Consider the following 27,098-nt stretch of genomic DNA (forward strand, 5'->3'; position numbering starts at 1 on the left):
AGTTGGCCACTATGCACATAAGTGAAACCAATTTTTAAAGTATCTCACCTAACTATGATTATACCTGATTTGTGCTTAGCGTCTCTGCATAACAGAGCACAGCAGGTAATGGAATTGCTGACTGACAGGTTTCTGGAACCAGTGCTGGAACTGCAGCGGGGGGCAGTAGGGCAGTGGGTAGGATCAAGGAGTCCAGGCGCATGGCAAGGCAGTTCATATCTGCGACCAGGAGTTCTAGTGCTGTCTGGAGGGTCTTCAATTTCTGGGCTAGGCTGGGAATGGCCTTCAAGGCAGCTAGATCCACCAGGCCCATGGCCTCAACAGTCTGTTGCAGACATGGATCTTTAGACCAAGGTGGAGAGGGCACGACCTGCAGGGAGGAGCCCTGCAGGTCCCCACTGTTGACAGGCAGAGCTGGTAGAAGCAGAGGCCCAACTGGAGCTTCATCAGTACCAGCCCACATTCCCCTTAGGTTGAGCCCTCAGGTGCCAGGGCCAGCTGGTCTTAGGTGTGAGCCTCTGTGAGGAAGAAGAAGATCCATCGGGATGAAGTCATGGCAGGTCAGCAAAGAAGAGGAAGCGAAGTTGGAACAAGCAATGAGTCGGGTAGGCAATGGTCAGACAAGATCAAGATTAGGCTGTGGTCAGGGTAGGCTGAGTTCAGAGTGTGTTGAGGTCAAGGCAGTGGTCATGGCAGGCAGAGATCAGAATGGTGAAAAGGCAGTGGTCAGTGGCAGGCAGAGATTAGGCAGCATCAGGGTCCAGTCCGAGGGTCAAGCCAGAAATCCGATCCAGGAGGTAAGAGAGGCTATTGAAGCCAAAAGATCTTCATTCAAAAATTGGAAGAAGGATCCATCAGAAGAAAATAGGATAAAGCATAAGCATTGGCAAGTTAAATGTAAGACATTGATGAGACAGGCTAAAAGAGAATGTATTTATTTATTTATTTTGAGTTTTTCTATACCGGCATTCGCGATTGGAATCGCATCATGCCGGTTTACAATTAACTAGGGGTGCAAAGGAGATATAATAAGAACATTAACAGGTGCTGAGAGACAAAGTTGCAGTTACAATAAAACAGGGATATAATAAAACTTGGAGCAATGAAAAGGCGATGGGGAATAACATAACTTGGAGCAGACCAAAGGCAATAGGAATTTAACATAGAGAACAAGTTTGCCAGTTAATGGTGATTGCAAAGTTATGGTATTTGAAAAGTTATTGATTATCATGTTAAGTTAAAATCTGCTTTTCGGTTCAAGGAGAGTTAAAGTTCAACTGTAGTCTGGGAAGGCTTTCATAAATAACCACGTTTTGAGTCTTTTCCCGAATGTAGGAAGGCAGGGTTCCTGTCGCAGATCTGGTGGAATGGAGTTCCATAGAGGTGGTCCTGCTGTGGAGAAGGCCCTGTCTCTGAAGGTTATGTGCTGAGACGTTTTGGCGTGTGGTACCTGCAGGGATTCTCTGTAGGACTCTCTGATGGGTCTGGCGGAGGTATATTTTTTGAATGGGATTTGTAGGTTAAGCGGAGAGTATTGATGGATGGCTTTGTAGATAGTGGTAATGGACTTATATAGGATTCTATAGTGAATAGGCAACCAGTGTAGGTCTTTGAGGATTTGGGATATGTGGTCTCTTCTTCTAGTGTTTGTCAATATTCTGGCTGCCGTGTTTTACACCAGTTGAAGGGGTTTAGTGTGTGCTGCTGGGAGACCTAATAGAATCGCGTTGCAATAATCTAACTTAGAGAAGATTATTGATTGCAGGACTGTTCTGTAGTCGTGAGAGTGGAAAAGTGGTTTTATTCTTTTTAGGACGTAAAGTTTGTGAAAGCAGTCCTTGGTGGTTTGACTAATAAATGATTTTAGGTTAAGCCGGTTATCGATGATAACTCCTAGGTCTCTTACTTGTGATGTGTGTAAGTTGACTGGTGGATTAGTGGAGATGTTACTGTTTTCAGGGGAGATTAGAATGAGTTCGGTTTTTGAAGAATTTAGTATTAGGTTTAGACTGGAGAGGAGGTCATCGATTTCTAGAAGGCACTTTTCCCAGAATTCTAGAGTTTTTGTGCAGGATTCTTTGATGGGGATGACAATCTGAACGTCATCTGCGTATAAAAGGTGTTTGAGGTTCAGTTTGGTTAACAGTTGGCAGAGGGGGAGAAGGTAAATGTTAAAGAGCGTAGGTGAAAGAGAGGAGCCCTGCGGAACTCCTAGAGAGGATGGGTAATGCTGAGATTCTTTGTTGTGTATTTTGACTTTTGTAGCCTCTGTTCCCCAGGAATGATTTGAACCAGGCTAGTGCCGTGCCTGTTATTCCAGTGTTCGCTTATTGATTTAGAAGGAGGGAGTGGTTAACAGTATCAAAAGCGGCCGAGAAGTCCAGAAGGATCAGCAAGTAGGCATGACCTTTATTGAGGCCCATGATGTGGTAATCTGTCAGGGATATGAGTAGTGATTCAGTAAAAGATTTTCGGAATCCATATTGGGTAGGGAATAATATTTTGTGTTCTTCGAGGTAGTCTGACAATCTGGAGTTAACTAATTTTTCCATTACCTTAGCTATGAATGGGAGGTTGGAGATTGGACGAAAGTTGGTAGGGTCTTTGGGATTTAAATTCGGTTTTTTTAAAAGCGGTTTGATGGAGGCAATTTTCAGGACATCTGGATAGATTCCTTGAGCTAAAGAGCAATTGATAATGTCTATCAGAGCTTTGGAGATGGTATCTGGTATTAGCAGAAGTAGTTTGGATGGCCATAGAGGCAAAAAATCACAATAAAAACTTTAAAAAATATATCCGAAGCAGAAAGCCTATAAGGGAGTCGGATGATCAAGGGGTTAAAGGGGCACTTAGAGAAGATAAATCCATCGCACCTGAAGTATAACTTATATGCTTTCTTAATGAGTGCAGTCATACTCCTTTTCTGTGCTTTCAGAGTAAACTCACCACAGATGTAACAAAATGTGCCACTGCTATTACAACATTGGCGCGACATTTCATAAAGTATATGAAACTAAATCCACAAGCTTTAAACTCAACAGTTTTAGCAACACGATTCGCTCATTCACACAGACGTTGCATAGGACACTACTCAATGCTGCTGTTTATATAAGGCTGCGTTGTCATAGAAACAAGTTGGAATCTTGCAGCCGAGCTGGGGCTTGCCCTAGCAAGTTCTGGCATGATCAGGCAGTTTCTTGGTGTATTTTTTTAAACGTTAGTCTCTGTTACATGTTACGTTGCTTAGGGCTGTCAAAAATACGACATGAATTTTAAAAATCATAAAAACTACTGTCCAGCACGAAAATATATGTACGTGAGATTGATTTAAAATTTCACAATTATTGTAACACAAAATTGGCTGTTTCTCAAAAACATTATGTGATGTACAAATTTTGAAGTAATATCTGTGATCAGCATCAAATGATAATAGAGAGAGGTGGAAAAAGAACCAAAAGATAAACTAACAGGAGGACCTTGCAAGACTGGAAGATTGGGCATCCAAATGGCAGATGAAATTTAATGTGGATAAGTGCAAGGTGATGCATATAGGGAAAAATAACACTTGCTGTAGTTACACGATGTTAGGTTCCATATTAGGAGCTACCACTCAGGAAAAAGATCTAAGCATCATAGTGGATAACACATTGAAATCGTCGGTTCAGTGTGCTGCAGCAGTCAAAAAAGCAAACAGAATGTTAGGAATTATTAGGAAGGGAATGGTGAATAAAACGGAAAATGTCATAATGCCTCTGTATCGCTCCATGGTGAGACCGCACCTTGAATACTGTGTACAATTCTGGTCGCCACATCTCAAAAAAGATATAGTTGTGATGGAGAAGGTACAGAGAAGGGCAACCAAAATGATAAAGGGGATGGAACAGCTCCCCTATGAGGAAAGACTAAAGAGGTTAGGACTTTTCAGCTTGGAGAAGAGACGGCTGAGGGGGGATATGATAGAGGTCTTTAAGATCATGAGAGGTCTTGAACGAGTCTAAACCTGGGCTAACAGGAGCGCACTGTACTGTATCGGCCTGTAAATGCTCCTAAGTCACCGACATATACTGTTTTATATTTTATAGGTTCAACCTGAAAAAATCGACTGTTTGTGGCACAGCTTTTGAGGATTGGGTGCAGAAACTGAAAACATGTATCGACACAAATAGTATGTTTTAAATTGTCATTAATCTTACAATTCTTTTCACTAGTTTTAGTAGCAAAGTCTTTACTATTTTAATGCACACTGGGTCACTGTTTTGATTGTGCTATACATATTCTGTGAAGTGGCTGTGAATGTATGAAACTTGCAGTGACACTACCCATACTATACCTGCTCTGTGTGTGGATGTGAGGAAAGCTTGCACTGCTCTAGTGCTGAGCTTGTTATAGGAAATCTTTTGTATCACAGAGTTTAAACATTTTATGCAAGCAGATGGAAGCTGTATTTAAAAACTGAAGGTTGAAAAAAGTTTAAAAAGGAAAGCTAATTGTATGCTTCCAAGGAAGAGCAGCAAGAGCCAAACATGGCACTCCTTACTGTGAAGCTTCCTTCTCCAGGAGTCGCGGAGGCAGAAGTATGGAGGATAGTAGGGATGTGAATCGTTTTTCAACGATTAAAATTATCGTCCGATAATGTTTATATCGTCTTAAATCGTTATAGAACACGATACAATAGAAATTCTAACGATTTATCGTTAAAAATCGTTAAATCGTGTTAGTGCGCACTAACTCGAGTTAGTGCGCACTAACTCCCCGTTAGTGCGCACTAACTCGATTTAGTGCGCACTAACTGAAAATGATACAAATAAACACTTTCCAGGTCACTGAAGGTCAGTTAGGAATGAATATGTGTTCCTATTGGCTGGCTGCCCTCTTATCTATTGATATTACCAAGGTTACCACTGAGGTGATGGTTGGGGGGATGGGAAATGGAACTGGAAACTAACGAACACCAACAGAAAATGAAACAAAGTGTTCACACTTCCCAGGTCAGTAAAGGTCACTTAGGAATGAATATGTATGTATGTATGTATTCCTATTGGCTGGCTGTGCTCTTATCTATTGATGTTACCAATATGGTTGGGGGGATGTGAAATGGAAACAGTTGGAAGCTTGACAAAAAAAGTAATGTAATGATCAGCACTCACGTGACTAGAACTTGTTTGTTTATTATTTTTGTTAGCAGGCACCTGAAATGCTAGTGCATGTTGAATTTGCCAATCACTGTGCATTTTAGAAAGGTGGTCCTGGCTGGAACTGTACACAGTTCAAATATATGTAATTGATTGTTGGTAAGTGTATTTTTTAAGTAGCCACACTGGCACCAGTATGTTTACTTTTCCTCCTACTTAACTCACTAGCTCAGCTTTGTAAGAAGGGCTTCTCTGCTTGTGTGTTGTTTTTGTTTGGTGTGAGGAGAGCAGAAACATCAGATCTTTATTCAATCTACTACAGTCATCTCTTACAGTGCCCTATCCCTATTAATACCAGGAGTGTTGTGATCTTCCTGCACACAGTGCCCTAACCCTGATACCAGTCTGAGACAGCTCCCTCCCTGCATTACTAGTGAGAGGCTGGCTTCACAGACAGGGGGGGAGCTGCCTGACCCTCACTCCTGACTTCCCCCATGTCCCAGCTAGTGAATGGTGTGTGGGTGAGGGGGGGGGAGGATGGTGAAGTCTGAGACAGCTCCCTCCCTGCATTACTAGTGAGAGGCTGGCTTCACAGACAGGGGGGAGCTGCCTGACCCTCACTCCTGACTTCCCCCATGTCCCAGCTAGTGAATGGTGTGTGGGTGAGGGGGGGGGAGGATGGTGAAGTCTGAGACAGCTCCCTCCCTGCATTACTAGTGAGAGGCTGGCTTCGCAGACAGGGGGGAGCTGCCTGACCCTCACTCCTGACTTCCCCCATGTCCCAGCTAGTGAATGGTGTGTGGGTGAGGGGGGGGGGGGAGGATGGTGAAGTCTGAGACAGCTCCCTCCCTGCATTACTAGTGAGAGGCTGGCTTCACAGACAGGGGGGAGCTGCCTGACCCTCACTCCTGACTTCCCCCATGTCCCAGCTAGTGAATGGTGTGTGGGTGAGGGGGGGGGGGGAGGATGGTGAAGTCTGAGACAGCTCCCTCCCTGCATTACTAGTGAGAGGCTGGCTTCACAGACAGGGGGGAGCTGCCTGTCCCTCACTCCTGACTTCCCCCATGTCCCAGCTAGTGAATGGTGTGTGGGTGAGGGGGGGGGGGGAGGATGGTGAAGTCTGAGACAGCTCCCTCCCTGCATTACTAGTGAGAGGCTGGCTTCACAGACAGGGGGGAGCTGCCTGACCCTCACTCCTGACTTCCCCCATGTCCCAGCTAGTGAATGGTGTGTGGGTGAGGGGGGGGGGGAGGATGGTGAAGTCTGAGACAGCTCCCTCCCTGCATTACTAGTGAGAGGCTGGCTTCGCAGACAGGGGGGAGCTGCCTGACCCTCACTCCTGACTTCCCCCATGTCCCAGCTAGTGAATGGTGTGTGGGTGAGGGGGGGGGGGGAGGATGGTGAAGTCTGAGACAGCTCCCTCCCTGCATTACTAGTGAGAGGCTGGCTTCACAGACAGGGGGGAGCTGCCTGACCCTCACTCCTGACTTCCCCCATGTCCCAGCTAGTGAATGGTGTGTGGGTGAGGGGGGGGGGGAGGATGGTGAAGTCTGAGACAGCTCCCTCCCTGCATTACTAGTGAGAGGCTGGCTTCGCAGACAGGGGGGAGCTGCCTGACCCTCACTCCTGACTTCCCCCATGTCCCAGCTAGTGAATGGTGTGTGGGTGAGGGGGGGGGGAGGATGGTGAAGTCTGAGACAGCTCCCTCCCTGCATTACTAGTGAGAGGCTGGCTTCACAGACAGGGGGGAGCTGCCTGTCCCTCACTCCTGACTTCCCCCATGTCCCAGCTAGTGAATGGTGTGTGGGTGAGGGGGGGGGGTGGATGGTGAAGTCTGAGACAGCTCCCTCCCTGCATTACTAGTGAGAGGCTGGCTTCACAGACAGGGGGGAGCTGCCTGACCCTCACTCCTGACTTCCCCCATGTCCCAGCTAGTGAATGGTGTGTGGGTAAGGGAGGGGGGGGGAGGATGGTGAAGTCTGAGACAGCTCCCTCCCTGCATTACTAGTGAGAGGCTGGCTTCACAGACAGGGGGGAGCTGCCTGACCCTCACTCCTCCGGGGTATTGTGATCTTCCTGCACACAGTGCCCTATCCCTGATACCAGGGGTGTTGTGATCTTCCTGCATGCAGTGCCCTATCCCTATTAATACCAGGAGTGTTGTGATCTTCCTGCATGCAGTGCCCTATCCCTATTAATACCAGGAGTGTTGTGATCTTCCTGCATGCAGTGCCCTATCCCTATTAATACCAGGAGTGTTGTGATCTTCCTGCACGCAGTGCCCTATCCCTGATATCGGGATGTGTGCAAGAAGATCACAACACCCCCAGTATCAGGAATAGGGCACTGTGTGCAGGAAGATCACAACACCCCCAGTATCAGGAATAGGGCACTGTGTGCAGGAAGATCACAACACCCCTGGTATTAGGGATAGGGCACTGTGTGCAGGAAGATCACAACACTCCTGGTATTAATAGGGATAGGGCACTGTGTGCAGGAAGATCACAATACCCCTGGTATCAGGGTTAGGGCACAAGTTCTAGTCACATTGACTGATCACATTACTTGTTTTGTCAAGCTACCAACTGTTTCCATTTCCCATCCCCCATATACTGTCAGTAGGAAACTTGGTAACATGAATAAATAAGAGGGCAGCCAATAGGAATACATATTCATTCCTAAACTGACCTTAACTGACCTGAAAAGTGTCAAATTGTATCATTTTCAGTTAGTGCGCACTAACTCACAGTTAGTGCGCACTAACTCCCGTTAGTGCGCACTAACTCGAGTTAGTGCGCACTAATCGGAAAAAACGATTTTTAACGATTTTTTAACTAAAAAATCGTGCCTAAGACGATTTTCTTGCCCTGCCACACGATTTCTATCGTTAAGACGATATGGAAAACGATTCACATCCCTAGAGGATAGAGAGTCTCCACTGCCTAGAAGAGAAAGTGAGGAGGCTTGCAAGCAGGCAGACCTCCTCCTAAGCCTTACCATCCCTGCATTGCCTTTGCTTGTTCATCTGTGGATAGCTATTTGCAAAATCTCATCTCGGTATTGTTAGTCAATTATAGGGTACATGATTTTAACACTTGCTTGCACATTATAAATAATGTACACCAATAAGGGATAGTCATCACTTTCTGCCCTCAGGCAGTTGGGATTCTCTATCCTTCACACCTCCACCTATGGGACTCCTCAGTTGGCACACAGCAGGCTATGTGCGCTTTACATAGAAGCTACTTTCCAGGATGACCCTGTGTTCTAGCAAGCTGCAAGTGCACTGAGGCTGGGGAGTGGACAAGTAATGCAGTTACAGTGAGCAGCAGAATCTGTCCCCTAAACTCAGCAGGATGCATGTGCCACCTAATCTATTCACCCTAAATTTATGCAGCTGCATATAAGCAGGTAACTGTAGGCCTAACTGGCCAGTGTGCAAATATGGCTGAGTAAGCCTAACATGATCCAGCCTTGTGAGGCTGGCTCACTGTCTACTTACCAGGATATCTCCTATAGATACGTGGGAAAGTAGCACTCAGTCTTGAAAAACATCAAATTGGGGTCCTAGCAGGCCTCCTGCCACTCCCCTCCCCTAGGCAGGGCCGGCGGAAGCACTAGGCGAACTAGGCGATCGCCTAGGGCGCTGAGCATTAGGGGGCGCCGAGCCGCTGATGGCCAATGGCCGCCGGTGGACGTCATCCCAATAGCGGCTGAGCGGTGAACTACTGCTATGCTGTGTGCCGAATACACACAGCAAGAAGATCGGCGGGGCCGTGGTGGAGCTCAAGTCACCACGGCCGGAAGAAAACAATCGCGTCTAAACATGCTGGTGCTCCAGCTCCTTCCTGCCTGCGCGGCCCCGGAAGAAAAATGTTGCCGGAGCCGCGCGGGCAGGAAGGAGGAGGTGCATCAGCCAATGCAGGAGCTTCTCCTCCTTCCTGCCCGCGCGGCCCCAGAAGAAAAATGTTGCCGGAGCCGCGCGGGCAGGAAGGAGGAGGATCATCAGCCAATGCAGGAGCTTCTCCTCCTTCCTGCCCGCGCGGCCCCGGAAGAAAAATGTTGCCGGAGCCGCGCGGGCAGGAAAGAGGAGGAGCATCAGCCGCGTACAGAAGAGGAGCAGCGCGGCTCGAGAAGTCCGGGGCCGATGCAGAGCCCATCCTGCAGCGGCCGTGAAGAGGAGGCCCAGAGGTGAGAGAGAGACTGAGGGTTTGTACAGTGTGTATGTGTGCGTGTATGAGATGAGTTGAGAGACTGTGTGTGGGAGTGAGGACCTGAATGTTTGCAGAGACAGCATGTGAGAGCCTCTGTGTGTGTGTGAGAGAGACAGCATGTGACAGTGAGAGCCTGTGCTTGAGCAAGACAGCATGTGGGAGTGAGAGAGAGCCTGTGTGCCAGAGTCAGACCGCATGTGCAAGAGAGAGACGGTGTATACATAATTGTATGAGAGAGAGCATGTGAGAGTGAGTGCCTGTGTATGTGTGTGTGTGAGAGAGAGAGAAAGCATGTGAGAATGAGAACCTGACTGTGTGTTTGAGGGAAGAAGACAGATGGAGAGAAAAGAAATATGTTATAAAAGGAATTGGCAAAAAAATAAGAAAGGGAAGGTGGAAAAAAAAAAAGCCTGTGACCAACTGATTAGAAAACTAAGATCAGACAGCAAATGTAAAAAAAAATAAATTATTTTTTACTGATTGGAACATGTAATCTTTGGAAATGTGCAAGAGTAGCACTTTCTCTATGCGGATCTCACAATGTACGAGATCAGCATAGAGGAACTGGAAGCCCATGGGGCCTGCACAGAGGAGGCAGCAGAATGGGCTTCAGTGCCAATAGCAGCAACCAGCACCTCCGCAATAGCCATACAGCAGCAGTGACAGTGGCAGCAGAGGAATGAGAGAGGCTCTGAGGTTGCTGGCAAAAGAAAGAGAGGGGGGTCTCTGCCTTTAGTGTGTGCATGTGTATGAATGGGAGTCTGCCTGGGGGTGTATGTGTGTGAATGCATGGGTGCCTGCCTGAGGGTGTGTCTGTGTATGAGAATGAATGGGTGTCTTCCTGGGGTTTGTATGTGTGAGAATAGATGCCTGCCTGTTTGTGCTGTATGTGTGTGTGTGAGAATAAATTGGTGCCTGCCTGGGGGTCTGGGTGTGAGAATGAATGTTGTGCATGCCTGGGGGATGGGGAGGGAGTGGTGTGAAAATGAATGGGAGCCCGCCTGGGGGTCAGTGTGAGAATGACTGGGAGCTTGCCTGTGTGTGTGTGTGTGTGTGTTTGTGTGAGAACGATTGGAAGCTTGCCTGGGAGTGTGTGTTTGTGTGTATGTGAGGGAGCCAGTGAAAGCATGAGTGTGTATGAGAAAATCCAGGGGAGTAAGAGTTTGTGGGGGGGGGGGGGGGTGTGGAGGGGGAGAGAGTGCCTTAGAGCCTGAGTGTGTCAGTGTCTGTGAGAGCGAGAGGTTATGGTTGGGTATAAGAGCATGAATGTGTATGTATGTGACAGTGTATGTGTGAGAGAGAATGGACATGTGAGTATGTGTGAGAGAGAGAGGATAACCTCAATCAAGAGCTCCCATGTATGGACAGCAGGGGCTTTTTAAAATCCTTATTAGTTTTAATTATTGTGTGTTATTTGATATATGTGCTGTTTTGAAATATTTTATTGGTTTTAGGAAATTGTAAAAAATGTATATGATTTTAATTAATAGAAATTCTATTTATCAGTAGTTTTAAAATATTATTTTATTAGTATGGTTTTACTATTATAACTGATGCTTTATGTTTCTTGATTTTATTTGTTTTATGAAGAATGGTTGTTCTGTTTTTCCATTGTTAATACACAGAGTCTGGCTTCTTGGGGTTTCCATTTCAGTTTTTTCTAATTTGTGCTCCTTTATTTTGTATTCTGTATTTGGTGAGGGTCTGTCTCTGCTCTGTGTGTGTGACCGTGATGAGAGATTCTGCTATCATAGGGATCTATAGCAATCGGGTTTGTTTTGTTTCCTCAGTAGGTGGTGTATTGGTATTCTAGGACCCAGTGTAATATTTACCCTTGCTTATTCACAGGTGGGGTTATTGTTGTTTGAGTCCTTGGTGTTATTACTGTTATGTTACGATGGGATTGCAGTATAGATTTTGAGTGTCTTTTTTGTGGTGTTTTGTGTTAGTTCACAATGTGCCTGGCAGTGGAAGGTGTTTGTGCTGCTGTTACTGTGAGGTGACACCAGAATTTGAAAATATCTTTTAGTATGATGAGCTGTAAGGGAAACATCCAAGCTCCATTGTTTGGGGGAATTTCAGTGGATGCACAGAGTTACAGAACTGGAGGTGCAGGATTTATATTGACATTCTGTCCCTTCCTATAAATTCCAGACTCACTCTCATAGCCACATAGAATTAGTTGAATGAGGCTATCAAATAATTTTATAGTAGTTTTACTAGAAGTGTGAAACTGGCCTGCTTTTTAAAATAACGCAGAGGACCCTTTGGACTTTTTTATTAACACTTTTTTATAATAACCAATTTGAAAGCAGGATCCATGCTATAGAGGTGGGTGAGATGAAGAAATGGCATTTTGGCGCCCCCCCCCAATTCTTCTGTCTGGAGACGCCACTGATCTTCTGTGACCTTAAGCATTAGTACAAGAAGGATTACGGGGGGATGCTGGAGAGGCTCACACATGCATTGGCCACGGGCACCGGAGACCCTTGGTGCGCCACTGGGTGCGAGCCATATGGGGCCGCAAGCAGTGCCCAACCTGCTCGTGACCCAGAAAACCACACAGTCAGCGGGCGTGATCGAGAATGAGGTAGGAGTCGGGGCCGAGACTAGGGGGGCGCAAGGGAGAAGGCTCGCCTAGGGCGCCAAATCCCCTTGCACCGGCCCTGCCCTTAGGTATCATCAACCTGCTGTCCAGGACCCCTCCCTCATTCCCTTTATCATGTGAATCAGAAAGTAGATGCCACTATGATGGCACTTGCCCTCCCACTTCCCTCCAGCCCTGCCTCCCTCTAAAGCTAGCGCTTCCTTCCTGGAACATGATGCTCCCTCACCTACCCTCCTACCCAATACCTTAACAAAAAAGCCAACTAAAGTTGCTGGGGGGAGGGGGAGGGTGTAAACCAAAGCCAGATATTTAAGTATGTGCACTGCCTCCATGACATGCAAATTTATTTTTTATTTATTTAAATTTCTTATATACCAGCATTCGCGATGGGAGTCGCATCATGCCGGTTTACAAATAACAAGGTGTGACAACAGAATAAATACTTAATAACTTAAAAACATTAACATGTGATAGAAGAATAAGGTAGCAGTTACAATAAAACAGGGATAAAATGCAACTTGGAATGAAGAGAAGGCAAAAGAGAGATTAACACTGAGATAACAAAAGAATGACCAAGGTAAATAAAACCAAGGTAAATAAACCTGCTGTTTTTTGAAACAAATGTTCTCTCATGCATATTCATTGTGGATATCCTGAAAACCCGACTGGCTGGTGGGCCCCCAGGACAGGGTTGGGGACCACTGATTTAGCGTGATCACTTTACAGTTGCTCTTCTAAATGGCTTTTCATGATATATAATGTACTAGTTTAGAGAAAGTGGTGTATAGTATACCCACAAATCATATACACAGCTGTCCATGATGCAGGCAAGACTCACATGCTTTCAATGAATTCCACAGCAACAGGACACTACATATAATAGTAGCCGTGATATGTGAACGTTCAGCTACATTGGAACACACTGAAAGCTGTAGCTACAGGTATGCTAGTTGCACACTCTTTGCTTACATTGCTCAAGTAAAGCTAGAGCTAGTTGGTCTTGGAAGACAGGGACTGGGAATAATGTGCGAGTCCCACCATCCATTTGCCAAGGAACAGTGTTTTGTCTTGGGCTGGCAAGTCACATCCAAGCAGCAGCTTTCGGCTCTGTTCACCTACAGCTCATTAGCATGCATGATATCCCAGTTCTTCTTACTTTGCCATCTGGTGAACCCGTAGCGCAACCTGCAGAGTATACATGTATAGTAAAGTGTTCATTAGTAGGCCACCACCAAGAATGTATACTTTACTATACATGGGCATTCCATGTTGAAAAGCCATAGGATGTAGACTGTCTTGGGAAGGTCTATTTACAAACACAGGAACCTAAGTAGCTGATGCATAGCCTTGGCCGTCTCCACGGAAGGTGCACCACACTCTTTCTGCCACAATGCAGGTGAACGATGGTCTATATTGTGCTTCAGATCAAGACATATAAAGCATTCACACTCCTGGCTCCCTTCATTCACCTTGAGTAGTGTTGACTTCCTAGCCAAGGTAAAGATGATACATGTGTGTGTGTGTGTGTGTGTAACTGTGTACATATATACAGACACCAGGTATGCAGACGTTTAAGTTTTGGATGTTAATGTCTGGATATGTTTTTCATACTCTCTGCCATTCAGGTTTTGTGGCCTCAGTGTGTCCAAAATTGCTTGCTATCTACCTCAATGGAAAAGCATATATATTAATGGGCTCCTTTGGGCACCCTTGTAATCTCAAAACGGGCCCTTACAGACAGTGTGTGGCTTCATTCTCAAAATGCCTCAGGAACATGTGTATGTGTTTTTTGATGTATCACTAACACGTATCAGCTAATGAAATTGCAGCTAAATGACTTCATATTGGTGGGAAGGATCCTTAGGCCATATCTTCACCGCACATACACCTGGGCCTACAGGCTGCAAGTAATCACTCAAGGAGCATATCCCCCCCAGATTACCACAGAACCACACACCCAGAACTACTTGCAGTGCTACCCACACAGTAAGTGAGAGACAAACACACCCAAAAACCACACTCTTATAAACCTAGCAAGCCATAAAGCCTACAGGCAAACAGGCAAAGTGACGAGCACATACCACACATACAGGCCAGTGCAGAGATGTGCTCTTAACCCAAACACAGGTAGAGCAGGTTTTCAACCCTCATATTGTGACTGGATACTTAACTGCTGATGCTATATTTTCCCAAAATACATTGCTTTTCTCACTGTTCTGAATCTGTTCTTGTGTGGGACTGAATTGTTGAGTTCTCAATAGAGATTGTAGAATTCTGCTCTGTTACTGTCTGGTGTGTGGCTGATTGATTAACTTAAAGGAAAAAAAAACCATCCAATAGATGGTGTTTTGTTTTCTGCTGTTTCTTTTGTTTGGGGGTTGCTGGAATTCTTACACTTGCTTTCTAGGTGGAATTATATTTGCTAGTTATTATTCTAATGTCCAAGTCTGTTATTTAGGTGAGCAACTCAGAGTACTAGTATCTACTAAAGATTTTGGGTTGCTTTGAAACTATTGCTGTTGAGCTCGCTGCCGCGGAACAGGCCTGCAAGCAGCTCCCTCACCCTACCACCCCTGCTCGACGCCGCCACCGTCTCCGCCGGACCTTGCTTCTGCGCAGCCTGGACCACCGCTGCCACCCGCGGCCTGGCCGCTGCCGACGCCATGCTCCATGGCCAGGAGGGCCCGCCACCGACTGTCTTTTTGTGTGGCAGGGGAGCTCTGCCGCCTCTGACACATCCTCTTCCCCGGCAGGGAGGGCCGCCGCTGATGTCTCCTTGTTGCGGCATGGAGGTCGTCGACTCTGCCTCCTGTACGGCTCGGGAACTGCCGCTGATCCTCTTCTCGCGGCAGAGATTTTAATTATTTTATTTTATTTAAAAGGTTTTATATACCGACAACCATTTGCACATCGTGTCGGTTTACAGATAACTTAGAACCAAGATAGGCATGGCCTTTACAAAGAACAATCAACAATCAACATATAACAAACAGAAAACTAGATAATTTAGTTGATGGATTCAACTGGGGGTAACATAAGTTAGGGGAGGGGGATGAACAACAAAAACAATAAAAGGCTATGTACAGGGTTCAAATAATACGTTCGTTGAGATTTTTGATTCTTATTTGGGGGGAAAGAAAAGGGGAAAATTTGGGAGGCCTGAAATTAAGCAATGGGATTTTTTAGCGGTAAGTCACAGGGGGAGAAGAGTTAGCAAGAGAGGATGAGGAGGGGTAGGCTTGTAGGAATAGCCATGTTTTGAGTTTCTTTTTGAATTTGGGTGTGGAGGTTTCAGTGCGTAGGTCAAGGGGCATGGAGTTCCAGAGGGTGGGGCCGGCAAGTGAAAGGGCTCTGTTGTAGAGATGAGTCTAGTTTATTTTATAGAGGGAGCGCAGAGGGTTCCACGTAGGGAGGAACGAATTGGTCTCGTGGAGGTGCGAGGAAGGAACGGTGGGTTTATCCAGTTGTAATGTTCATTGGTGATGCTTTTGTGAATGAGGATAAGAGTTTTGTAAAGGATACATGATTGTATAGGAAGCCAGTGGAGATCAATCAGGGTGGGAGTGATGTGGTCTTTCTTATTAGCATTTGTGAGGATACGTGCAGTGGCATTCTGAAGTAGTTCAGAATGCCACTGCACGTATCCTCACAAATGCTAATAAGAAAGCAAAGGTTTGATGTAAGTAGCAGGGAGGCCAAGGAGGAGGGCGTTGCAGTAATCTATTTTCGAAAATATGATAGACTGGAGTACAGTACGGAAGTCAGAGGTTTGAGTTTTTTAAGGGTTTGCAGCTTGAAGTAGCAGCTGCTAAGGATAGATTTGATGTAGGGTTTGAAAGTGAGTTGGTTGTCAAGTATGACACCCAGGTTTCGTGTGTGGGATGGGAAAGTGGAAGAAGAGAGGGTAGGGGGTATGGGTATTGATGAATGTTTGGAGGAGATGAAAAGGAGTTCTGTTTTTTGGGGGTTGAGAGATAAGTGCATGTCAGTGAGGAGCTGGTTAATGGAGGCAAGACAGGTTTCCCAGTTTTGGAGAGCGGTGAGAATGGAATTTGTGAAGGTTTGCACATCATCTGCATAGATGAAATGCGTGAAACTAAGCTTAGAAAGAAGGTTAGTGAGAGGGAGCATATAAATGTTAAACAGGGTAGAAGAAAGGGAGGAGCCTTGGGGGACACCACAGTCGAGGTTTACGGGGAAGGATTCTATATTGTCAGTGATGACTATGTAACTACGATTTTGGAGGTATGATTTAATCCATAATAGTGCTGTACCGGAGATTCCAATACTGATGAGTGTGTTGAAAAAGATGTTGTGATTGACGGTGTCGAAAGCGGCAGAAATATCAAGCATAGCGATGAGATAGGAGTTGCCGGCGTCCAGTCCTTTGATTAGAGTATCAGTTAGGGAGAGGAGTAAGGTTTCCGTACTGGGGTGTTTGCGAAAACCATATTGTGTTGGTGGGAGTATATTGAATTGTTCAAGGTAGTCAGAAAGGCGGGAGTTTACTAGTTTCTCCAGGACTTTGGAAAGGAAGATTGGAGATGGGACGAAGGTAGATTGGTTGGCAGGATCAAGAGAGGGTTTTTTTAGGATAGGCTTGACAACATCATGTTTTAGAGAGTTAGGGACCAGGCCTTGTTCAAGGGAGCGGTTCACAATTTTGGAAAGTGATGTAGCTATAGTTTTGGGAATAGAAAGAAAGAGTTTGGTGGGAATAGTTTCAAATGGATGGGAGGAAGGTCTCATCTTTTTTAAGATGTTTTCTATTTCAAGAGTTGAGGAAAGTTCGAAAGATGAAAGAAGGGTGTGTGTGTGATGGGGAGTGTTATATTGTTAGTGTTCGAAGAGAATTTGGCAGTGATATTGGACATTTTATTCTTAAAGAAAAGAGCTATTTCATTGCAGCGTGTTTGTGTGTGGGGTTCCTGAGGTAGTGCCAAATTGGGTTTGGTGAGAGATGCCACTGACACAGACTTCCTTCACTCATCGGGCTCATCACTTTATTTAAAGGGCCAACGGCGGGAAAAGCCCCGCAGCCCAAACTGATGATGTCATCGCCTCATCACTCCTCTGTATCGCTCCATGGTGAGACCGCACCTTGAAAATTGTGTACAATTCTGGTCGCCGCATCTCAAAAAAGATATAGTTGTGATGGAGAATGTACAGAGAAGGGCAACCAAAATGATAAAGGGGATGGAACAGCTCCCCTGAGGAAAGACTGAAGAGGTTAGGACTTTTCAGCTTGGAGAAGAGACAGCTGAGGGGGGATATAATAGAGGTGTTTAAAATCATAAGAGGTCTAGAATGGGTAGATTTACTCTTTCATATGATAGAAGGACTAGGGGGCACTCCATGAAGTTAGCATGTGGCACATTTAAAACTAATCGGAGAAAGTTCTTTTTCACTCAACGCACAATTAAACTCTGGAATTTGTAGCCAGAGGATGTGGTTAGTGCAGTTAGTGTAGCTGTGTTTAAAAAAGGATTGGATAAATTCTTGGAGGAGAAGTCCATTACCTGCTATTAATTAAGTTGACTTAGAAAATAGCCACTGCTATTACTAGCAATGGTAACATGGAATAGACTTAGTTTTTGGGTACTTGCCAGGTTCTTATGGCCTGGATTGGCCACTGTTGGAAACAGGATGCTGGGCTTGATGGACCCTTGGTCTGACCCAGTATGGCATGTTCTTATGTTCTTATAGCCCTATAAAAGGGCTCTGCATCCACTCCTTGGGGCCTTCGCATCGGGTCTTCACAGTTGCCTATGGTATCTTCTCTGGTCAAGGTCCTCCATGGGATTCTCATGTCTAGATGGCTCTTCTTAGATGTTCCTGGTCTCCGTTGGATGTTGCTGATGTTCCTGGTTGTCTTCGTTGGATATTCCTGATGTTCCTGGTCTTGTTCCTCATCGGAGCTCCTTCTTCGCCTGTTCGGTGTTCCTGATATTCCATGTTCCTGATGTTCCAGTCCTGGTCCTGATGTTCCCATCTCTGGCTCTTCGTCCTGCTTCCAGGTTTCCTGCCCGTCCACCTTTCCTGGTGTGCCACCATTGTGGTCCGTGACCAGCCCATAGGGGGCTATGTAGGGCACATCCCCTTAGAGCAAGCGACCACACACCTGCGCTCATAACAATTGCACAGCTGGAGGTAGCCAGAATCTAGTTAGAGCCAGTATGTCCAAGCACATGGTGACCTGGCTGATCATTGAGCATTTTACCTGAGTCCTGCTTCTGCTATGGTGAATAGTTTAACTGTTAGTAATCTCCACTATTTAGTTTCCTCCCTCCCTATCCCTTTACCCACCCACCCCTGAGTTTTCTTTTCTTAATTAGTCTTCCCTGGACTCCTAGATAATTGGCTTCAATTACTTCATCTCCCATTATATAATAGTTTCTTACAGCTCAATTAATAATAGCTTAAATTGTCATATTGCTTATAAAATTGTTTTTCAAATTCTACTTATTAATCTTTACTAGCTAACACTAATACTTTTAGTCTTTACTTCAAAAGCCTAATAAAAAATTGTTGCTAGAGCCTAAATTTTACCTTACCATATTTTTGATTTAAGAAATTAGTGATAAATTAACAAAATGTTTTTCATTCAATGCAATAATTGTGGTGCTTATTTCCCAAGGCCTATAATTTGGAGAATCAAAGGTTGTGTTGCGCGTCCCGGCCGGGCTCAGAAATTCCCCAACTGCATGGCCATTATCACTGAGCATAAGGTTTCCATGCAAAAATGAGTCACCATTAAATGATGGTTGAAACTTTTGAGATCCAGGATGGGACAAAAGGTTCCTTCCTTCTCGTGCACAACAGAATAAATGGAATATCGCCCCATACTTTCTTGCAATGTAGGCACTGGAACCACAGCCCTCAGTCGGAGGAACGTTAGAAGCGTAGATTCCACTACCAGCTTCTTCTGCAGGGATTGGCAAGGAGACACCATGAACACGTCCTGCAAAATTCCAGATCATATCCTTCTTGTATCAACTCCAGGACCCACTGATCTGATGTGATCTTATTTATTTATTGATTTGTTTGAGTTTTATATACCGTCATTCGGTAGAGCCATCATAATGGTTTACAAAAATATATCTTGACCCATCTCCGATAAGAGAGATAGAGAGGCGTCCCCTATCTCTTGTTACCGGAGGTAGGTTGGCAAACCTTCATTGGGAAGCTCAAGGAGGATCTACTGCCCAAGCCCGCTCCTCTCTTGGGCTGTCTGGGACGAAAGGACTGAGACCTACCAAAAGGCCAAGTCCTCTGATAGGTTGACCCTCTATAGGGACGAAAATGCTTGGAACCCCGGAGATGACCCCCTCATACCATAGGGACGCTGCAACTGCTTTCTATCTTTCAACAACCAAAAGACTGGAGATTCACTCCACTTACTGGCTAATTTCTCCAATCGCTCCCAAACAAGAGTGAGCCTTTAAAAGGCATTTTCGGAAGATTAGCTTTGGAGGCTGTGTCAGCCGACCAGTTTCGCAATCATAGTTGTTGCCTGGCCGCTACCACCGAAACCACTCCTCCGGCCGAGGTACGGACCAAATCACAACCCGCATCTGCTAAAAAAGCAGCAGTGGGTTCCATAACCACTCTGGAATTCACTCCAGAATCAACTTCCTGAGAGAGAAGCCACTAGGGCATAACAAGAAGCTTCAAAGGCTTGCTTAAGGATAGCTTCAGTCCTCCTATCATGCATATCCTTCAAGGCTGCTCTTCCCTCCACAGGGGATAGTTGTCTGCTTAGAGATGGCACAGACCAGCAAATCCACTTTGGGAAAACACAAACACTCTCTCACTGCTCGATCTAGGAGGTACAGGCCTTCCAATCTCTGACCCCTTTTGAAATTTGCCTCTGGGGTGCCCCATTTAAGATCAATCAATTCTTGAATGGCGTCCATAACAGGGAAAAAGCAAGAGGCTTTATGCAAGGAAACCAAAATGGGATTCTTCTTCAGCTCAGTCATGGAATCTGCCCCAGGAACTCCCAGCATCTTCAAGGTGTGGGAAATCAGTGCCAGCAGTTCATCTCTATGAAAGAATCGATACGGTTCCAGCCTCAAAGGAATTTCTCCATCTTCCAAGGAATCAGGATCTGCCTCATCATCGGTGCCATCTGCCTTCTGTTGGGTATACCCACAACGAACCGAGGCATGCTCCAGCGCTTAAACGTAGGACTGGAAGAGGGAGGGGTCACCAGCTAAGGGTCCGACCTGACAAGAGTACATGTTTTATTATAATCCTGAATATTTATTTGACTAGATATTATTTATTTCTGAGACTAGATATTATTTATTTCTGTGTTAGCCATGTCTCTGGCTCTTCCTCCTCCCAGTTCATGTGCCCCTGTTTTATTGTAACTTTTGTTCATTTGTTCTCTCTTCGCCTATTGTTCATGTTGATGTTAATGTTTTTGCACCATTGTTTCTTGTAAACCGATATGATATGATTGGTATCATGAATGTCGGTATAAAAAAGCCCTAAAAAAATAAATAAATAAGATTGGGCGAAGAAAGGATGGCAAACCTTGAAAAAACTCCACCCAAAAAAAAGCAGCAGGATCTAGGCCAAACACAGAAGGAACTGGAGCGGGGCCCACTGAACTGCCGTCTCCTGTGGAGGAACCAGTCAAGGAAGTTCCAAGATTCGGCGTACCCCCAGACAGATCCTTAACCAGACCATCATCAGGCTGGGAAGATCCAGGCTTAGCGAAATCAGAGGACAACTCTCCCTGTACCTCTAAACAGCGCCGACACATGTTAGAGGACACGTCAGGCTGAAATGCCAGAATATGACAGGAAACACAGAGAGAAAGGCACTTAGGTTTCTTGCTCACAGGCGCCATCAGTGCACAGCTGATGGAGAACGTGCATCCAGCTAGCTCGTGCTGTAAAAATTTCAAGCGCACAAAATGTATGCATACAAAAATTAAGCACCCCAATTGTTGGAAAAACCTGTGCACCAAAACCTGGGCGCACCACCAATGCTTAAAAAATTTGTGCGCACAAAACTGAGTGCATGTGTGCGCAGAACCGATGCACTGCACACATCGACGTCTTGCAGAGGGCAGTAAAGCATGCAAAAATGCTGCCATGGCCTTCTACACAGCACACAGTAAAAAAGCTTAACTGCGGTTCCTAGTCCACCGGGGCCGCTCAACCTGCTGGGCTGCCCAGTTTCCCTAACCCCAATGGGAGCGGGAACAAACGTCAGAACGGCGCCCCGAGTACGGAGACCGGAGGAAGTCCTGCAAACCCCTCTACACTGTCTCTGCCTTTACTAAATTCTTCTTTCTTTTTTTTTTCTTTTTTTTAAACTTACCCGAGCTCAGCCCTTGCCGGCTGAGTACAGTTTCCGGCTGCGGGAGGAGAGGGTATGGGCTGTCACCGCTGTACTCTGCCTCCTGCACTCACTGCCTTTAAGCTGTACAATCAGCAAAGTCCACGCCGGGAAACCCAGCTACCGGAACAAGGCACACATCTGAGGGACCACGGAAATCATCTCAGGAATTCTCAACAGGGGGAGAAACCAACTGGTATCACTGCAGGAGAGCCGGGCTTTTCTTTTTCTATTTTTTCAAATTCTGCTTCCAAAATCTGACGCAATCCCCATGGGAAGATGCACGTCCACCATCTGCAGGAGACGGAGAATACTGGCAGGCTGGTGTCAAGTATATATATATACTGTGACATCAGCTTGCTCCATCGCCATCTGCTGGCAGGGGAGCAAAGCCCACTGGTCCTGAGTCCATCTATCTACACACTAGGAAACTTCTGTTAAGAGTAGCAGCCACTGCTCCGTGCAAGTATTACGAAGCAGAAATATTTTTAGATCTAAAAGATGTCACCCCCATTTCTTCGTGCTGAAGATCATTGCTAATGTAACCTTCCAATATATATATGTGATACAAGCTTCTTGTGGTAGATTACCACTTCAGGATTCACCTTATTCAGACTGTGCAAAGTTAAGGTCGTAGAGACCTGCAATTCAATTGCAACAATAAAGAAACCGCACATCTCATTAGCACAGGGGCAGATTGGCCTATCGGGGGATCGTGCATCCCCCGGTGGGCCGATCGCTCCAGTCACGTGGTCTGCCGTGCGCGGCCGTGACAGAGCTGCGCTCGGCAGATCATGTGATGTGTCCTGGGCCGGCCTTGCCGGCGAAAACCCGGGCCGGTCCGACAACATGAATCCGCCACCTCATTAGCATATAACAGCATTAAACTTTACTAAATAATCAGCTGTCAATCTGTTTAGTCTACAACACATGAATACTGCAGAGGTTTATGCATGAAGATTTGCTCAAATTGGTATTGAATAAGAAGCTAGCTTTACACCGTTTTTACACTGCTAACTATGTCCCAGCTTGTGCCCTACTGTTTAGCTGTTTGAATGCTGAAGGGCTGGAAATGTCCTGCTGCTAACTTCAGCCAAGGGAACACTCTTGTCTTCAGAAAATCAGATGCAGGAATCCTTCACAGCAAGGGCTCCTGATTGTAAATAGGGAGCAGTTCTTAGCTTTAGGGCAGAGCTGAGGAAATAGTGAGCTGCCTGCACATGCCCCATACAGACTTCAGCTCTGCAATGTTTTTGCAGCCCTTAAAGAGACAGCATCTAATTTGTAGTCCTGCATTTTCGGAAGTGATCATTTTGATATTGTCTTTGTGTCCTTTCTAAAGGTGGCTTACACTAAGCACTTAACCTTTTTTCCATGTACTAACGCCACCCCTAGTGAAATTAGGAGCTTAAAATCTAGGAATCCTCCACTAGTAAATTTTCAAAAGGGTCAATTTAGGTACCTGATTCCCAAAGCTAGGCACTTTAATCTTTAGAAAATTGACCTCTTAGGCTTCTAAGTTCATCTGAAAATAGGAACCTTAGGAGCCTAAATTTAGGATTTTTTATTTTTTTTTTACATATCAGCCTCTTAGTTTACTTTCTTAGAAACTGATCCATTGCTAAAAGGTGATCAAAGCAATATACATGAAGTATATTATAGAAAAATATGAAGAGAAAATGGTGAGCTATGTACTTTATAAACACACAGAGTTAAGTATTTTAAAGTCAATTGACAAGTCATTGGAAGTCCAAGGAGTCTCGACAGTCACTGGTTACTGTAGAGGAATAATTTACAGATGAAGCATTGTAATTTGAGATTATTTAACCACGGTTGCGATTTTGTGAGCCATTTGTCTGTCCCTTTGAACCCATAATATACAGTTAAATGAATATTTCTATTTTCCAAACAGATTTCACAGAGTGTCGCAGAAAGGTTCCCAAAACTAATATGGATGTGAAGATCATAAGCACAACAGTGACTACCATGAGAAGAGGTCAGAGTGTAGCTACCGAATCTGAGACCCAAACTGATGTACTCAGGGATCTGACCGTCACAGCAAGTGCTATTTCCTACAGACAGGATCATGAGACAGATTTGCATTTACAAGGTAAGCAGACGGCACCTGTAAGAACAATGTTTTAGCAAATATTTCCAAAGAACATAACTGTATAGTACAACAGAGGAAGGATAGTGGATATATAACAGATGGCTCTGATTCTGGTTCAATCACTGATTGTGTGTTATTGAGTGAACTTCTTTGAATTATAATCTTAGTGCCAGATGTACTGGCACTAAGATTTTTTACCTATTTTGGGGCCAATTCTCTAAACTATGCTATTTTTGGAAAGTTACTATCACAATTCATTATCCAGCTAAACTCTAGCCAAATAAAAAAGAGGCATTCTAGTGTGGGGTGACGTTTTCCAACTAACTGGGAGATGCATCAAGTTGTGGTAGTGCTGTAACGCCTGTTAAACAGCAAATATCGCATGATAGAGCACTATTGCGGCTATATCATGTGATATTTTGCATGTCCCTGCCCTAGTACCCTCTCCTATTACAACGGCCTTTTTTGCATACGATTTGCATGCATGAATAATACAAATGCATATAAAGAAGGTCTTAATAGGCAATTTGATACAAATATTTTATTGCGGCCAACCAAGAAGGTGGTCAGCCGTGATATTTGAAACACGGTAAATGAAACACGGGACCCTAACGCCTAGGAACAATCCTAAAGTTATCCAGCCACATGAGCATCTTAATTGGATATATTCAAAAGATACCTGGTCAAGTGATAGACAAGTGAAGCAAACAAATATTGAAGAGCTAGTACCGAAGAGAATTTGGGAGCTCTCTTCAATAGTGTCTTAGCCTCCAGTGAGGGGGCAGGAGGTAGACGATACTGATGGTGCTGAGAGCAACTCCCAGGAGGAGCTAACAATGCAGATAGAATATGTGATCAATGCCTCTGGCCTTTTTCTTCATGTCAACTCCCATGCCAGCAGCCCTCGATGCAAAGAGGAGATCACAAAATACATGTGTGATTATGGAGGCCCTTTAAAGTGAGGGAGGACCAGTAAGGCCATCAATCAAGGGAAAGTACTGTAGCATTACCTACGGAATCACAACCTGCGAGTATTGGCATCAGCAGAGGAGGGCAGTACTAGCCTGAGGATTTCATCTGCCACTGAAAGCTGTCACAAAAGGGTTGAAAAGGGAAAGACGTTTACCCATGCTGACTCTATGGCCCCTTCTACCAAGCTGGTGGCAAACCAACAGTCCCCTGTCATAGAGAAATAGGGTGGTAGTTTGTAAAACTGTCATGGGACAAAGGACAGGCAACATCCAAAGTAGTGATGAGCTGCATCGAGGAAATGATTGCCCTGGATAACCAGCCTCTGCAGTTAATGGAAAACCTGTGCTTTGAGCACCCTCAGTTACAAAGTGCCCTCCAGGACTACATTCAATTAAGCAGGTTATCCCCAATCAGTGTTATTGTTGCAGCTTGCCAAGGCAGAAGGGAGTAGCATGCATTTCACCAGTGACATCTAGACCAGTGCATGCCTATTTCTCCTTGACAGCACAGTGGTGGAAGCTGGCCAAGGCACAGGCAGGGAGCAAGCATCAGAGTGCAGGTGGGCTGCGCTTTACAGCACCCATGCCTTATATAGTATCCTAACGGCCATGAAAAAGATGCTGGAGGGTTGGCAGGTATGGTCATGCAGGGTTATTTGTGGCATAGTTGTTCAAATATATGTGCAGTGGAAGACAGGGGCTATTGGGGGATCCATTCCTTTTCACATTTGTTGCATCTGGCGATGAGGAATGCCCTGGGAACACAGGATTCCAGTCCTGATGGATCTGATAGAGAGGTGCAGCAAATAGTGGGGCATTTTTATCTTAACATGACATATGGGCAACTTCTCTATGAGAAGCAGGAAGAATTTGGGATGCCTCATAAGTGGTTATCTGATGCTGCAACATTGAAAATCCTTGCTGGTTTTATCGTTGGAAAGCAGTGAGTAAAATCATGGCCGAGTTTCAACAAAACTTTATAAATGTGGCTCAAATAAGCAAAAGCTAAAAAGAAACAGAAATATTGTTCAAATTCCACTCATTCAGAGCATCCCTGTTACCTCATGCTTGTTATTATCTATATTTCTAATTAATGCACGGTCTTTAACAAAAAAGATACCGGTAATTAATGACTTATTATATGAACTCGCACCCTTGATTTGTTGTATTACTGAAACTTGGTTAAAAGGGTTGGAATCAGTTTTAATGAATCGAACTGTGCACTATTCATATTCCAAGAAAAGAACGGAAATGTGGTGGCTTGGTTATTGCAAAAAAAGAGCTAAATGTGAAACAAATTCAAATATCTATTATTACCGCTTTTGAAGTAGGATTATGATTATTCAAAGTTGTGTTTAGCGTATTGCACCCCTGGTTTGCTGGAACATAATAGTTCACCATTGATGGAATCATTGGCAAGCAACTTAGCAAATGATGTTCCAGCTATTATTTCAGGCAATTTTAACCTCCATGTTGATTCAATACCACGTTCCTCCGCATGTGAAGCCTTTCTTGATCTTTTCACAGCACTAGGTTGGGATCAGATTGTAAGTGACCCAATGTATAAGTGAGGACACACCCTTGACCTAGTTTTTGTAAATAACCATATAGTCAATGAACCAAAAACTAATTCGTGTTACATTACCTCACTAATCATCACTGTTTTAAGAGTGAAAGACTTTCCTTTTCTTATTGAAAACCTGTAAAGACAGAAGGCTTAGTAGAAAAATTACCAGGACTCCTTAATAATATGATCTATGGTAATACTGAAACAGCAATGAAATCTTGGATAAATGTAACTACTTCAATTGCTAATGAAATTAGCCAGGTTATCAGTAAGTACGTGAATAATAAAAGGCCAAATAACCCACGAGGTAAGAGAAGTTAAAAGATTGCTCAGAAAGGCTATTGCAAAAAAATCCCTCCAATTAGACACGGGATATATAGCGCCCTCTTGTCTAAGTATAGAACTTTAATAAATAATACAAAACGAGAATATTACGCCAAAAAAATTAATGATTTGAAATTTAATCCAAAAATCCTGTTCTCAGTGGTACAAAATTTGACAAACTCTAATCTAGATGAATTAATGGTAGATCCTGAAATATCAGGATGTAAATGTAATGAATTTACAATTTTCTTTAAGGAAAAAATCCATACGTTAACAAATAGTCTTACTACATCTTCAAATCAGAATATAATATTACAACCCCGTGACACGACCCTTTGGACACTGTTTCAGAATACATCCAACTTAGTAATTGAATTAATTATAAATAACAAGAATCCAGAAATCATCCATTAGATGTAATCCCTATGAAAGCATTAAAAGCAATTACGAATATAATTTCTACTTGCATTTCCAATATAATAAATTTAGCACTTTCTGAGGGAGAGACGCCATTGTTTTTAAAGTGTGCATCAATTAGGCTGATGCTAAAAAATAACAATACTGATACTAAGGTTTTAAATAATTTTAAATCAATTTCAAATTTATTATCTATTTATTTATTTAGAACTTTTTTATACCGACCTTCATGTTGAAAGAGAACATATCAAATCGGTGTACATGTAACAACAGAAGAGCCCAAGGCATTACATAGAACAATGTTGCACAGGGCATTACATAGAACTGGGAAAAACCCAGTGGGAAAAATTTACCACTAATAGCAAAAATAATTTTAAAAAGTAGTACAAGCACAACTGGTT

General features: G+C 44.5%; 1 protein-coding gene across 1 annotated transcript in view; it reads left to right on the forward strand.

Moving 5' to 3' along the window:
* The window catches only part of LOC115076232 (C-X-C motif chemokine 16-like), a 57,558-nt gene that overhangs the window by 10,043 nt on the left and 20,417 nt on the right, over window positions 1-27,098 (forward strand). The window contains exons 4-5 of the mRNA XM_029577453.1: window positions 4,083-4,165; window positions 23,221-23,418. Coding sequence (XP_029433313.1) covers window positions 4,083-4,165; window positions 23,221-23,418 — 281 coding nt within the window. The remainder of the gene's footprint in view (window positions 1-4,082; window positions 4,166-23,220; window positions 23,419-27,098) is intronic.

Source organism: Rhinatrema bivittatum, chromosome 14 (assembly GCF_901001135.1).
Source record: "Rhinatrema bivittatum chromosome 14, aRhiBiv1.1, whole genome shotgun sequence".
NCBI lineage: Eukaryota > Metazoa > Chordata > Amphibia > Gymnophiona > Rhinatrematidae > Rhinatrema > Rhinatrema bivittatum.